We start from the raw sequence: 13,778 nt of genomic DNA on the forward strand, positions 1-13,778 counted from the left end.
GTTATTTTAGTGTCAAAATATACTACAAAGTGTAAATAGGTTAATTTTGGTCATAATGTCAGTATCGTCCACAACAGAGATTTGTAAGGAATCTAGGGTACATAACAGTTTTCCTGCCCACAGGTCCACAGCTGGCAGCACCCAAGAAATCATCAATTCGGAGCGCAGTTGCACGCAACCTTATTGTAATTACCAACATATGGGTGCGGAACACCTACTGACAGTGGTAAATTTAGTTTGACTTTGGATATCCATGGGGTTAGTTAGACCATCAGTAAAGACTATTAGTAAATTACACAATGTACATGGGACAACATTTGTACATTTCAATAGCTCCCAATTTCAATGACTTAAAACCAAACCAACCAACTATAAATTGTATAAGTTCATGTAAAAATAAGCATATAATGACAAGGTAAAAGTGTTCAACATGAAAATATTGCCCCATTTTCATTGTGTAATTTATTCAGGGTCCCGAACTAGCCCTGGAGATAGGCTATCCAAAGTCAAACCAACTCTGTTTGCCACAGTCGCACACCAGCAGGCTGAAGCTAATTGGTGAAATGATGAGTGACTGTAACAGTGTACTGTTTTGGCAGAGTGAATGTACAAGAGCTTCCCATGTGCGAACAAACACTCAAGAGACACCCACATCAAAGCACGGCTCTAAGACCTAAATCTCATTCTCAGTAGCATTTCTTACTGAAGAGGACTGAAACTTAGACTACATCAGTCAGTTCAGCACCCCTTTAAAGCTGGAATCCATAGCGGTGAAACTGCCACGTCCGTTTGCATTATTACATCAACAAAGACATTACTTCAAAACACAAACTTTGTTTTTTTTCTCTCTGATATAATTGCACATCGTTGGAAGTGCAATAGAACAGCAGAGTATAGAACCCCACAGTGGAGGTGTCATAATACCCATAAAACCTAGCGGTCAAACAGGAAAATGTTTACAATAGTTTTTCCACCATTCATTTTTCCCAAAGGGGATTTTAGAAACACTTAAAATAAAGACTATGTTTCGTGTAGGCTTGCCCTGTCGTGACGTTTTGATAACCATCTAAATCTCTCTCGGACAAGGTGAATTTTATCCATATGTTCGGCTCTATTTACTCTCAGATTAGAAAATGGTCATTACCGTCAAAGTAGATATCATTCAAAGCTACAAATCCCTGGAAGCTCCCGCACGTCGTCTCTAGCTGAAACCTTTCCTAACAGGTATTGTGTCAATTTAAACTTGCACAAGACAGTTCACAGAATTGGCAATTGAAAGAAATGTAGGCAATTAATTAATTACTACATTTTGATAACATTAGTTAGTTAAATAGTTAAATTCTTACCTTTGCCTCAATTCGGCAGTCTCGTCCAGATCATCATGGCATTTGTAGTTCTTTATGATAGCCAAATTTTCAGCTAATTAGCATTTCATTTCACGTTCATGAAAGCTACTTAAATGTCCTAGTTTAACTAGTACACATTAAGGCCTACTCCTGGCTTAATCTAAGCCCCGTCTGTGAAACCGGCCCTAAAAGTATTTGGTTTTAAATATACTTAAGTATCAAACTAGACGGGACAATTTTCTTGTTTTTTTTATTTACAGTTAGCCAGGGGCACACTCCAACAGTCAGACATCATTTACAAATGAGTCCGGAGTTGCCCCCACTGGACTGAGGGGCAACTCAGTCCGGAGTTGCCCCCACTGGACTGAGGGGCAACTCCGGACTGAGGGGCAACTCCGGACTGAGGGGCAACTCCGGCAGCTCCCGACTGGCGGGCGGCTCCGGCGGCTCCCGACTGGCGGGCGACTCCGGCGGCAGATGGCGCTGGGCAGACGGGCGGCTCAGATGGCGCTGGGCAGACGGGCGGCTCAGATGGCGCTGGGTAGACGGGCGGCTCAGATGGCGCTGGGCAAACGGGCAGCTCAGACGGCGCTGGGCAGACGGGCAGCTCAGACGGCGCTGGGCAGACGGGCAGCTCAGACGGCGCTGGGCAGACGGGCAACTCAGACGGCGCTGGGCAGACGGGCAGCTCATGCGGCGCTGGACAAACGGGAGACCCTGGCGGCGCTGGACAGATGGAAGACAGGTGGCGCTGGACAGACGGGAGCACCTGTAGTGAGGAGACAGAGAGACAGGCTGGTGCGTGGGGCTGCCACCGGAGGGATGGTGCGTGGAGGTGGCACCGGATAGACCGGACCATGGAGGCGCACTGCAGGTCTTGAGCACCGAACCTGCCTAACCCTACCTGGCTGAATGCTCCCTATAGCCAAGCCAGTGCGGTGAGGTGGAATAGGCCACACTGGGCTGTGCTGGCGAACCGGGGACACTATGCGTAGGGCCGGTGCCGTGTACCCCGGCCCGAGGAGACGCACTGGAGACCAGATGCGTGGAGCCGGCTTCATGGCACCTGGCTTGATGCCCACTCTAGCCCGGCCGATACTAGGCGCTGCTACTACCGCACCGGGCTATGCCTGCTCTCCGGGGACACCGTGCGCCTCACGGCATAACATGTTGCCTGCCCGGTCCCTCTCTCTCCAAGGTAAGCACGGGGAGTTGGCTCAGGTCTCCTACCTGGCTTAGCCACACTCCCCGTGTCCCCCCCCCAAGAATTTTTTGGGGCTGCCTCTCTGGCTTCCAACCGCGCCTACGCGCAGCCTCCTCATACCACCGCCTCTATGCTTTCGCTGCCTCCAGCTCAGCTTTGGGGCGGCGATATTCACCAACCTGAGTCCAAGGTCCCTTGCCGTCCAGAATCTCCTCCCAGGTCCAGGAGTCCTCTGATCGCTGCCCACCAAAAAAGGGCTCCAGGTCCCTTTTTTGGTGGGTGGTTCTGTAATGGCTTTCTTCTGTGGACGAAGGAGAGGACCAAAGCGTAGCGTGGTTAGTGTTCATCATGTTTAATAAAGACAATAAACATGAACACTACAAAATACAAAACAACAAATGTGAAAAAAATGAAACAGTTCTGTCTGGTGCAGACACACAAGCTCACATTTATTGTCTTTGTTAAACATGATGAACACTAAACTCACTGCGCTTTGGTCCTCTCCTTCGTCCACAGAAGAAAGCCGTTACAGAACCACCCACCAACCCAACACAAAACAGGCTAACTAAATACGGTTCCCAATCAGAGACAATTAACACCTGCCTCTGATTGAGAACCATATCAGGCCAAACATAGAAATGGGAAAACTAGACACACAACATAGAATGCCCACTCAGCTTGCGTCCTGACCAACACCAAAACAAAGAAAACACAAAAAAACTATGGTCAGAACGTGACAGATACCCCAAAAAACAACTTAAGTAGTACTTTAAAGTATTTTTACTTAATGGGTATCATGACTCGTGCTCTGGTACTCTATTCACTAAGAATAGTTTTTACCACGATGCAGGATGCTCCTTTACCCCATTTCATAAACAAAACAAAAACAATAAGAAATTAGCCTGCCTGGGGCAACCAGCTGGATCTCAGCTTTAAAGCAATATGAAGGATGTCTAGTATGTGTTTCACCTTCCCAGTTCTCAGTTGTCAGTGCAGACAGGGAAAGAACAAAGATAGGTAGCAGTTTTACACTTTTACTCGACAATAGTCCAACTGTACGTGCCTGGCTGAATGCATTTGCTGCCTGAGATAAGCAATGCACTCTGCAAAACACTAGGGGGCAACAGAGAACTGTTTCACCCTTACGTGTCTGGCACTACTGGCATCTCCGAAAATTACAGTAAACTGGATCAAGTATGTATGTGACAAAGTAGACTTTGCTGTGTAGACTTTGCTGTGTATGCTGTGTATGATGAAACACCAAGCTCTCTCTGGAGGGCTGTTATTAGTCTGCTGACCAAAAATATAATTTAGCAGATAATGGTGACAAGGTGGTGGCTAAGGAGACATAGACATACACATAGACACACACGTAGGCATGCAGGCACTCACTCACGCACACGCACACACACACATACATAACATAGTTGCCAAATCCTACCCTCTATTTGAAAAACTGATATTTACTCATATTGAAGGAACACATATCCTGACATAGTTTGGATTCACAGAGAAACCCAGGATGGATCCTCTGCTGTTTATGCAGGGAGCGTAATGTTCAAATGTGAGGAAACTACATCCACTTATAATTGTTGACATACATCAGCTGTCAGTGTGTCCCTGGATGCAGAGGGAGCTAACAGGTCTGTATGCATATCTAGCCCCTGCAGGCTGCCAGTGTAATGGATGGTCTGAATAAGCAGGTGGAAACTATGTAACCCTCCACTGGAATATGAAACTCCTCCAGTGAAATATGAAACTCCTCCACTAGAATATGAAAGTCATATTTGTCTGACTAGGGGTGTGAATGTATCCCCTCTGGATGACCCCCTGTCTGTCTGTCTGTCTGTCTGTCTGTCTGTCTGTCTGTCTGTCTGTCTGTCTGTCATTACACTGTAACTGGTTCAGGGTTATTGCTAGGTTAGAGTTAGGGTTGTGGCTAGGGTTAGGATTGAGATGGGGAGTAGACATGAAGCTGTTCGGGTTAGCCCAAAAAATGAACTCTAACTCTCTGAATTCCCAATGCAACCCCAGAAAGTGTTGCGTGTAATGTGACTCAGCAAAGTACTCCAGGACCCATGCCTGAGCTAAGTAGAGAGTTTGCTACGCTGTCAGCCAGCAAACCATGTCTTCCATTAAAGCTGATCTCAGGGTTTGATTGCCCTTTTAAAGAGCAATCTAAGACTGCCATCTGGCCTGCGTAGGCCTGCTGAGGTAGAGGCAATTGCCTTCTGCTTTGAGGATGTGATGAATAAAATGTAAAAGTGTTTCTCAGGCTTGAGCGTTTTTGTGTTTTATTATTTTTATTATATATTATATACAGTGCATTCGGAAACTATTCAGACCCCTTCCATTTTTTCACATGTTGTTACATTACAGACTTATTTAGGCTGTAACGTAATGTATTTTATTTTAAAATCTATCAATTTTTTTCCCCCTCATCAATCTACACGCAATACTCCATAATGACAAAGCATGACAGGTTTTTAGAAAATGTTGCTAATTTATTACAAATAATCAACAGAAATACCTTTTATTTACATAAGTATTCAGATCCTTTGTATGAGACTCTAAATTGAGCTCAGGTGCATCCTGTTTCTATTGATCATCCTTGAGATGCTTCTACAACTTGATTGAAATCCACCTTTGGTGAATTCAATTGGTTGCACATGATTTGGAAAGGCACACACCTGTCTATATAAGGTCCCACAGTTGACAGTGCATGTCAGAACAAAAACCAAGCAATGAAGTCGAAGGAATTGTCCGTAGAGCTCCGAGACAGGATTGTGTCAAGGCACAGATCTGGAGAAGGGTACCAACAAATCTCTGCAGCGTTGAAGGTACCCAAGAACACAATGGCCTCCATCATTCTTAAATGGAAGAAGTTTGGAATCACCAAGACTCTTCCTAGAACTGGCCGCCCGGCCAAACTGAGCAATCGGTGCAGAAGGGCCTTGGTCAGGGAGGTGGCAAAGAACCTGATGGTCACTCTAACAGAACTCCAGAGTGCCTCTGTCGAGATGCAAGTACCTTGCAGAAGGACAACCATCTCTGCAGCACTCCACCAATGAGGCCTTCATGGTAGAGTGGCCAGACTAAAGCCACTCCTCAGTAAAAGGCACATGACAGGCCACTTGGAGTTTGCCAAAAGGAACCTAAAGGGCTCTCAGACCATGAAAAACAAGTTTCTCTGAGAACCAAGATTGAACTCTGTGGCCTGAATTCCAAGCATCATGTCTGGAGGAAACCTGGCACCATCACTACAGTGAAGCATGGAGGTGGCAGCATCATGCTGTTTTTCAGTGGGAGGGACTGGGAGACTAGTCAGGATCGAGGGAAAGATTAACGGAGCAAAGTACAGAGAGATCCTTGATGAAAACCTGCTCCAGAGCACTCAGGACCCCAGACGGGTCGTAGGTTCACCTTCCAACAGGACAACGACCAAAAGCACAAAGCCAAGACAATGCAGGAGTGGCATCAGGGCAAGTCTCCGATTGTCCTTGAGTGGCCCAGCCAGAGCCCGGACTTGAACCCGATCAAACATCTCTGGAAAAACCTGAAAATAGCTGTGCAGCTTCCCATCCAACCTGACAGAGCTTGAGAGGATCTCCCCAGAAGAATGGGTGAAACTCCCCGAATGCAGGTGTGACAACCTTGTAGCGTCATACCCAAGATGACTCAAGGCCGTAATCGCTGCCAAAGGTGCTTCAACAAATTACTGAGTAAAGGGTCTGAATACTTATGTAAATGTGATATTTCAGTGTTATATTTTTAATAAATTAGCAAAAATGTATAAAATCTGTTTTTGCTTTTTTCATTATGGGGTATTGCGTGTAGATTGATGAGGGGAAAAAACAATTTAATCAATTTTAGAATACGGCTGTAATCTAACAAAACGTGGAAAAAGTCAAGGGATCGGAATAATTGCGGTTCTATATTTACATGTATTATTATTATTATTATTAGTTTTATTATATATACAGTACGTGACAAAAGTTTTTGAACACCTACTCATTCAAGGGTTTTTATTTTTACTATTTTCTACATTGTAGAATAATAGTGAAGAAATCAAAACTACGAAAGAACACATATAAAATCATGTAGTAACCAAAAATGTGTTAAACAAATCAAAATATATTTTTGATTTGAGATTCTTCAAATATCCACCCTTTGCCTTGCTGACAGCTTTGCACACTCTTGGCATTCTCTATCCGCAATTTATTTATTTTTTTTACAAATAATAGAGTTGTCTTATTTTTCCAGATTTAGGCCTGGATTCAATTAGATCAGGCGTTATCTGGCGATAGCAGTCAGTTGAATAGCGGATGTTTGGTGGTGTCATGTTGGAGCCATCAAATCGGTGAGCACCTGGGGACTGGGGACTTTACCTAGACCCTGCTAGGTAAAGTCCCCCCTTATCTCAGCTCGCTGGTCACCATAGCAGCACCCACCTGTAGCACGCGCTCCAGCAGGTATATCTCTCTGGTCACCCCCAAAACCAATTCTTCCTTTGGCCGCCACTCCTTCCAGTTCTCTGCTGCCAATGACTGGAATGAACAACAAAAATCTCTGAAACTGGAAACACTTATCTCCCTCACTTGCTTTAAGCAACAGCTGTCAGAGCAGCTCACAGATTACTGCACCTGTACATAGCCCATCTATAATTTAGCCCAAACAACTACCTCTCCCCCTACTGTATTTATTTATTTTGCTCCTTTGCACCCTATTATTTCTATCTCTACTTTGCACATTCTTCCACTGCAAATCTACCATTCCAGTGTTTTACTTGCTATATTGTATTTACTTCGCCACCATGGCCTTTTTTGCCTTTACCTCCCTTATCTCACCTCATTTGCTCACATTGTATATAGACTTATTTTTCTACTGTATTATTGACTGTATGTTTTGTTTATTCCATGTGTAACTCTGTGTTGTTGTATGTGTCGAACTACTTTGCTTTATCTTGGCCAGGTCGCAATTGTAAATGAGAACGTGTTCTCAACTTGCCTACCTGGTTAAATAAAGGTGAAATAAATAAATAAAAGTACACTATTAGAAAAAAGGGTTCCAGAATGTTTTTTTTAGCTGTCCTGTTGAATTCTCTTTGGAAAGGGTTCTACCTGGAACTGAAAAAAGGTTTTCCTATGGGGACAGCCAAAGAACCTTTTAAGGTTATAGATAACCTTTATTTCTAAGAGTGTATGGCTGCTGACAAGTGAAGGGACTGGATTGGTCCTCACTTCTGGTAACCCAGCATAACCCAGCACAGCTTCATTTCTGAGAACAGGCTGTACTGAAAGGGCTATATTTAGAAGTAGAGAGATTAAGAAACACACACACATATACGCACAAACACATACATTTACATGCACACACACACGACCAGTGCGGGTGCAATGGTAAAGAAACAAGACTCTGTCTGCTAGGAGTAAATATTCATTATTGCTTGATAAACAGACCTGGATGCCATCGGATGAGTACGACGGAGTGAAGGTTAGAGGAAACACAACACAATAACAAGGTCACATAATGCACCTCTCCTGGTCACCAGCTAGGATGGTCCCTGGAGGCTCTTTTGAGTAGGTGGAAAGTCAAGGTAAATATGGAGACATGCATATGACGTGAACAATTTAATTGTAAGAAGTCAGAGTCAATCACTCAGGTCAGACGTCCACCACCAATGTGAAGTAGTGAAAATAGCACCATAGAGCAGTGGTAGTCATTGAGTGTCTGGCCGCGATCCCTTAATTTGCCGATCGTGGTAATTTTCCTAATCATAATACATGACAATGATACAATTTCAATTCAATGTTGAATTCAATTCAATGATACAATTTCAATTCAATATATGTATTCATGGAATACATATATTGTTCCCTAGACGGGAGATAGATGGCAGGATAGCGCAGCTGTTGAACAGAAAGGCCGAAATAGAACGTTTGCCAAAATAGAACACAACTGCTCACCTACAGCAACGACACATCAGTTGCTACTAGCTAATTTTGGATCGATTTATTGTAAAAAAGAAACGTATATCTATTGACAATGAAAATGAGGGGGAAGAACTAGAAAACAAAGTGACAGCTATGAACGAACAACCACCTTTGCTCCGGTGGCAAAGAGAAAGATATGGTTGATTCAGGAAGAAGACAAAGTTTCAAGAGAAATGGACAGACAAGTATTTTTTTTGTACTGCATGATGGGACTAGCTCACTTATTTGCCAGAAGGCAGTCAGCTGTTTAAAACAAGCAAGTTTAGATAGACATTTCCAGTCACACTATGCCCACTTTGACAAAACATATCCGCCACAAAGCAACCTCAGAAACAACAAAATAGCGCAACTCAAAGGACAACAAAAAATGGACAGATCTAGCACTGTTGCAGAGAAAACCACAGAAGCAACATATGAGATTGCTTGGATACTCGCAAAAACAAGGCCTCAGCCAAAATATTGTATGCTGATTTCACAAACAAGGAAGATATTTTAAAGCAAATTAAGGGACTGCAACACTCAGACGCAACCGTAAGACGCGTAGAAGACATTGGCGAGGACATCGGTAAGCAACTGATTACTGACATATCCGGGGTGCTGTGTTTTAGTATTGCCTTGACGAAAGCACTGATGTAAGTGACATTGCCCAATTATGTGTTTGGGTCATTCAGAGAGGAACTTTTTGCTGCTCCTTCAGGGATAAACACAAGCAGAGGATATTCTGAAAGTTGTTAGATTTTTTGCTGATAATAATATTGACTGGTAAAATCTGTCATCTGTCTGTACTGATGGTGCCCCAAACACGCGAGGGAAGGAGAAAGGACTAATAGGCCTGATGAGAAAGAGAGAGGATATTCCCGAATGTATTACGTTTCATTGTATCATTCATCAAGAAGCACTTGTGGCTAAACTCAAAGACTGTGACTTACAGAATGTGATGCAGGAAGTCGTGCGCGTGGTGAACATTATTATTGTGAGGTCACTGAATCACCAGCAATTCCGCGAGTTGCTGGAGGAATACCAGACAGAATACCACGACTTGATATTTCATAATGAGATGAGATGGCTGTCTCGTGGCTAAGTTTTGGAAAGATTTCTCTCTCTCCTCCCTCAAATCTGTCAATTTGTTGCAAGCAAGGGGAGAGAGGAGCCAGAGCTGGATGAGCCACAATAGATATTAAAGCTGGCTTTGTTATTAACTGACATCACCTGCCACCTGAACACTGTGAATCTCCAGCTCCAGGGGAAAGCTAAATCTCTGGGCAAAATTCTGCGTGTGGTCACAGCATTTCAAAATAAAATCACCACACTGTTCATACCTGACAGTTTGTTCATTTCCCAAAACTCAGAGCAGTCACCACATCCAACCCAGACATACTGCAACATTTTAGATATGATGTATTTGTGCGTGTGTTGGAAGAGTTGAAGTTGAAGTTTGAGTCAAGGTTCAATGATATCATGGAGTACAAGGAGTTTTTCAACTTCATTGAGAACCCCTTTCATGTGCCAGTGTCATCTCTGACCCCAGTCATCACAGCCCTCTACTGACCGTAATGCAGAGCTGCTGGCAAATCACACCTTGCAAGGTGAACTAAGATCATGTGTTACTCATTTCTGGAGCCTTGTGTCAGACACAGAGTATCCAATTCTGAAGCAGTGTGTGCAATAGGTGACCATTTTTTGTCAGCACTTATGTGAAGCAACATTTTCAACAATGAACATTGTGAAACAAAAACAGAGAAACAGACTGCCCAATGCACACCTGGATTGCCTCACAAGGATAGCAACAACAGACTACACATTTTAGAATGAATTCAGTCAAGGAGCAGAAGGGACATGTTCGCTCATCCAACTACTGAGGTAACCTTTAATATGGGTCTTATACATGTGATGGAGCCTATTTGACATGTGCATGTATACATGTTTGATGTGCTGTACATCAAATCGATTGCATGTGCTCTATTGCTCTGAATGTGTTCTTAATTGCTAATATTGGAAGAAAAAGTACAACAAATTAAAGATCTGTGGGGCCCTCAATGATTGTCTCCAACCAAAATGGTCACCTTACAAAAAATAGTGACTAACACTGCCATAGAGAGTCATATAGACATATAGCTTTATTTGATTGGGCATAACCCACTTAAAACAATCTGTCTCATTGTAACACACAAGGTTTGGTCTTTACAACAATTTTACAGCGATAGACTTATCACAAATAAAAGAACAGAAAGGCAATGACTGCAATATGGATGAAGTAGAATTATGTCAACACTGGATGACTTATAAAGTAAGCTGATTTTTATACTGTGTTTTTCAAGTTTATTACATGGGTATATAATAGTCTCTCAGAGTCGAAGTGAAACATATACTTAGTCCAAAAAAAATAAGTAAAATTGTTTTAGTTATTGAATGTCCTAAGTCTGGTCGTGTTTAACTGTTGCAGTGCAAACAACTCAAGTAGTTAGTCTGGTCATCCAAAATCAATGAATCCACCGAGAGACAAGCAATATATTTACAAATATCTTTTGATTCATGCACAGTTAATTAGTTACAAAAAATATAGTCTTACTGTCAGATCAACAAAGCATGTTTTGGCCATATATTTGTTAAAACTGAGATATTTCTGTCGAAGCATTTCTTGGCATTCATTTTCATTTACAATTAAATGGTGATAAATCCATTGCACTTACACTATATACAAGCTTTTCACATGATATGAAATATAATTTAAGATTAAATCATAATCCAGTCATTGGCACATAGAAATATTATGAAAATGTTCACAACTCATTGAACCATACACATAAAACCCACACACTTAAAGAATCTCTCCCTCAGTCTGTCTGTCTGTCTGTCTGTCTCTCTTTCTCAAACAAAAACAGAACTGAAAAAAAAGTTGGAAATGATCCGTTTACGCACAAGACACACAAATACACATTCAAAAAAAGGTAACATTTCCTTATTTTTTAGTTCACAATAATCTTAATAGTTGTTTTTTGGAGAAATGAGGGAAAGCGTTTGATACATATGCAATTATGTTCTTGCTTGCATAATGTGTAATAGAAATTTAAGCAAAAACAAAGTGATACAGGTTTTATTCTATCATTCTTCACTATGCTGCAAGTGCCACTTCAAATACGATTTGCCTTCCTCGATGAGCATTTACAGTTTGTCCCAATAGGTGCAAAGCATGGGAAACATCTGTCTACTAGATGGAAGGCAAAAAAAGCAGGCAAACAGCTGAATAGAAGTAGAGCAACAGATAGTTAATCTATTCTAATATAATCAATTCTATATAAATGAACACAAGGATGAGATGAGCTCACAGTCTATACATCTTTCAAAACAGAAGAAAAGGTCAATCATTTACAAGAAGATTAACTAATGTGCAGGGAGAAGGCAACAATATATGTACTGTGATGACAGGAACGATTCTGAGACAAAATATTCAGAATATCCTAGTTTTGACTTTCTCAAGAGGTCAAAACCTTTGCTCTGCAAAATTAAATTGTGGCAACCTAAGTGAATTGTGTATGCCAAGCAAGTTTAGTATGCCAAGTACATTTGTATGCCATATGTGAGTAGTTGACATGCGAATCAGGTTGACGACCATAAACTGTATTACTTGCACCAATGAAGATGAGTTTTGATGAAGGTTGACCATCACAGTCACTAAAATACGAACAACATTTATGTTTGTAGAATACTCTAATAAGCTAGTCTTAGCCTCACAAGAAGTGGAAAGGCCAGGAACATTGCTTGTGTGATCAGAGGATAGAAGCAGTTATCGTTACAGCAGATGTGAAGCGAAGTGTCATTAAAAAACAATTGCCCTTTTGACCCCCAGAAAATATAAAAACAAAAGTTTCTCTCACCGAGCAATCAAGTCCATTCTCCCTCTTTCTCCCCCCCCCCCCCCCCTCTACCTACCTTCCTCCACCTCCCACATCTCTCCCTCCCTCCCCGCTCACTCGCTCCCTCCTTCCTCCCTCTCTGTCAACTATCGTAGCCCTAGAAAAGTCAGAGGACCGCCTCTCTTCCTAAAAATGAACACCAAAGAGAAAGGGCGAGAGAGCGAGCGTAGCCTCACATGGCTGAGGATTGAACTCTAAACCACCCCGTCGGTCAGTCTCAGGTGGCGTTTTCTTCCTCGTCTTCCATATGGTAGTTAAGAGTGATGACAGCACTGACGAAGTCTCCCAGCTCTACGAAGTCAGCTGTGATGATGTTGATGCCGCTCTCTCCCGGCCTCTGGGCACGGATCCACAGCATCATACGTGGAAGAGCCCTGCAGGGGAAAACATGCATCACACACCTGCATCACTATCTTTTGTGAATTCTAAGTGTTATACTTAGCCACTGAAAAGGATGGGGGTAAGGAAAGAGAGAGAGACTTTCCTCAGGTGGGTTCAGAGGTGGCTGTTTTGTTTTGAGTGGTTTTGATGTGTCTAATGTCAGAGTGACAGTTTTTTGTTGGGGGGGGGGGGGGGGGGGGGCATTACAGGTGCATTGTCCATACATTATCTACATTTGGACCATTGGGGAGGGATGCAAAAGGCTGCCCTCCAGATCTTTGTTATTGTGAAATATTGGAGTATGCCATTTGGATTTCAAGTAACAGTGCATTTGGAAAGAATTCAGACCCCTTGAGTTTTTCCACATTTTGTTACGTTAGAGAAAACATATTGGGTGAAAAGCCAAAATGTGCAGTTTTGGCAGCCAGATATGTTTCCTCCTGCCACAACCTGAGGGATGGCCATTGAAAAGTGCAATGTAATGTCAATAATATTTATCTTCATAACTTGCCATGTGGCTTCTCAGTCAAGTTGAGACTGGCCTACTACTACTGATTTAATGTATTATTATTCTCATTAATATTGTTGTAGTTGTTGTTAATGGTAATCCCATTTGCATTTCCACTACTACTATTATGATTCTTACAACCAAGAAGTAACAAACCTGGAAAACCAACAACCAGCAGAAGAAGCACAGCAGAAACCTAAACATACCATCCAACCTGGAACTGAGTGAGTAATGTTCAATCTGAAACAATGTTTAGAGACAATAACTAAACTGCATTACAATAACATCTAGATATTTTACTTTAAAGACAATGACTAGCAGTGGTGGGAAAAGTATGCAATAATCATACTTGAGGAAAAGTAAAGATACCTTAAAGAAAATGACTTAAGTAAAAGTGAAAGTAAAATACCACTTGAGTAAAAGTCTAAAAGT

At 42.3% G+C, this 13,778-nt stretch overlaps 1 protein-coding gene across 1 annotated transcript in view; it reads right to left on the reverse strand.

Annotated features, from left to right (window-relative positions):
• Positions 1-12,473: 12,473 nt before the first annotated feature.
• LOC129826697 (PI-PLC X domain-containing protein 3-like) overlaps positions 12,474-13,778 on the reverse strand; it is a 62,951-nt gene continuing 61,646 nt past the window's right edge. The window contains exon 6 of the mRNA XM_055887705.1: positions 12,474-12,831. Within this exon, the coding sequence (XP_055743680.1) occupies positions 12,675-12,831 (157 nt within the window). The 3' untranslated portion in view covers positions 12,474-12,674. The remainder of the gene's footprint in view (positions 12,832-13,778) is intronic.

This window comes from Salvelinus fontinalis, chromosome 28 (genome assembly GCF_029448725.1).
Source record: "Salvelinus fontinalis isolate EN_2023a chromosome 28, ASM2944872v1, whole genome shotgun sequence".
Lineage (NCBI taxonomy): Eukaryota > Metazoa > Chordata > Actinopteri > Salmoniformes > Salmonidae > Salvelinus > Salvelinus fontinalis.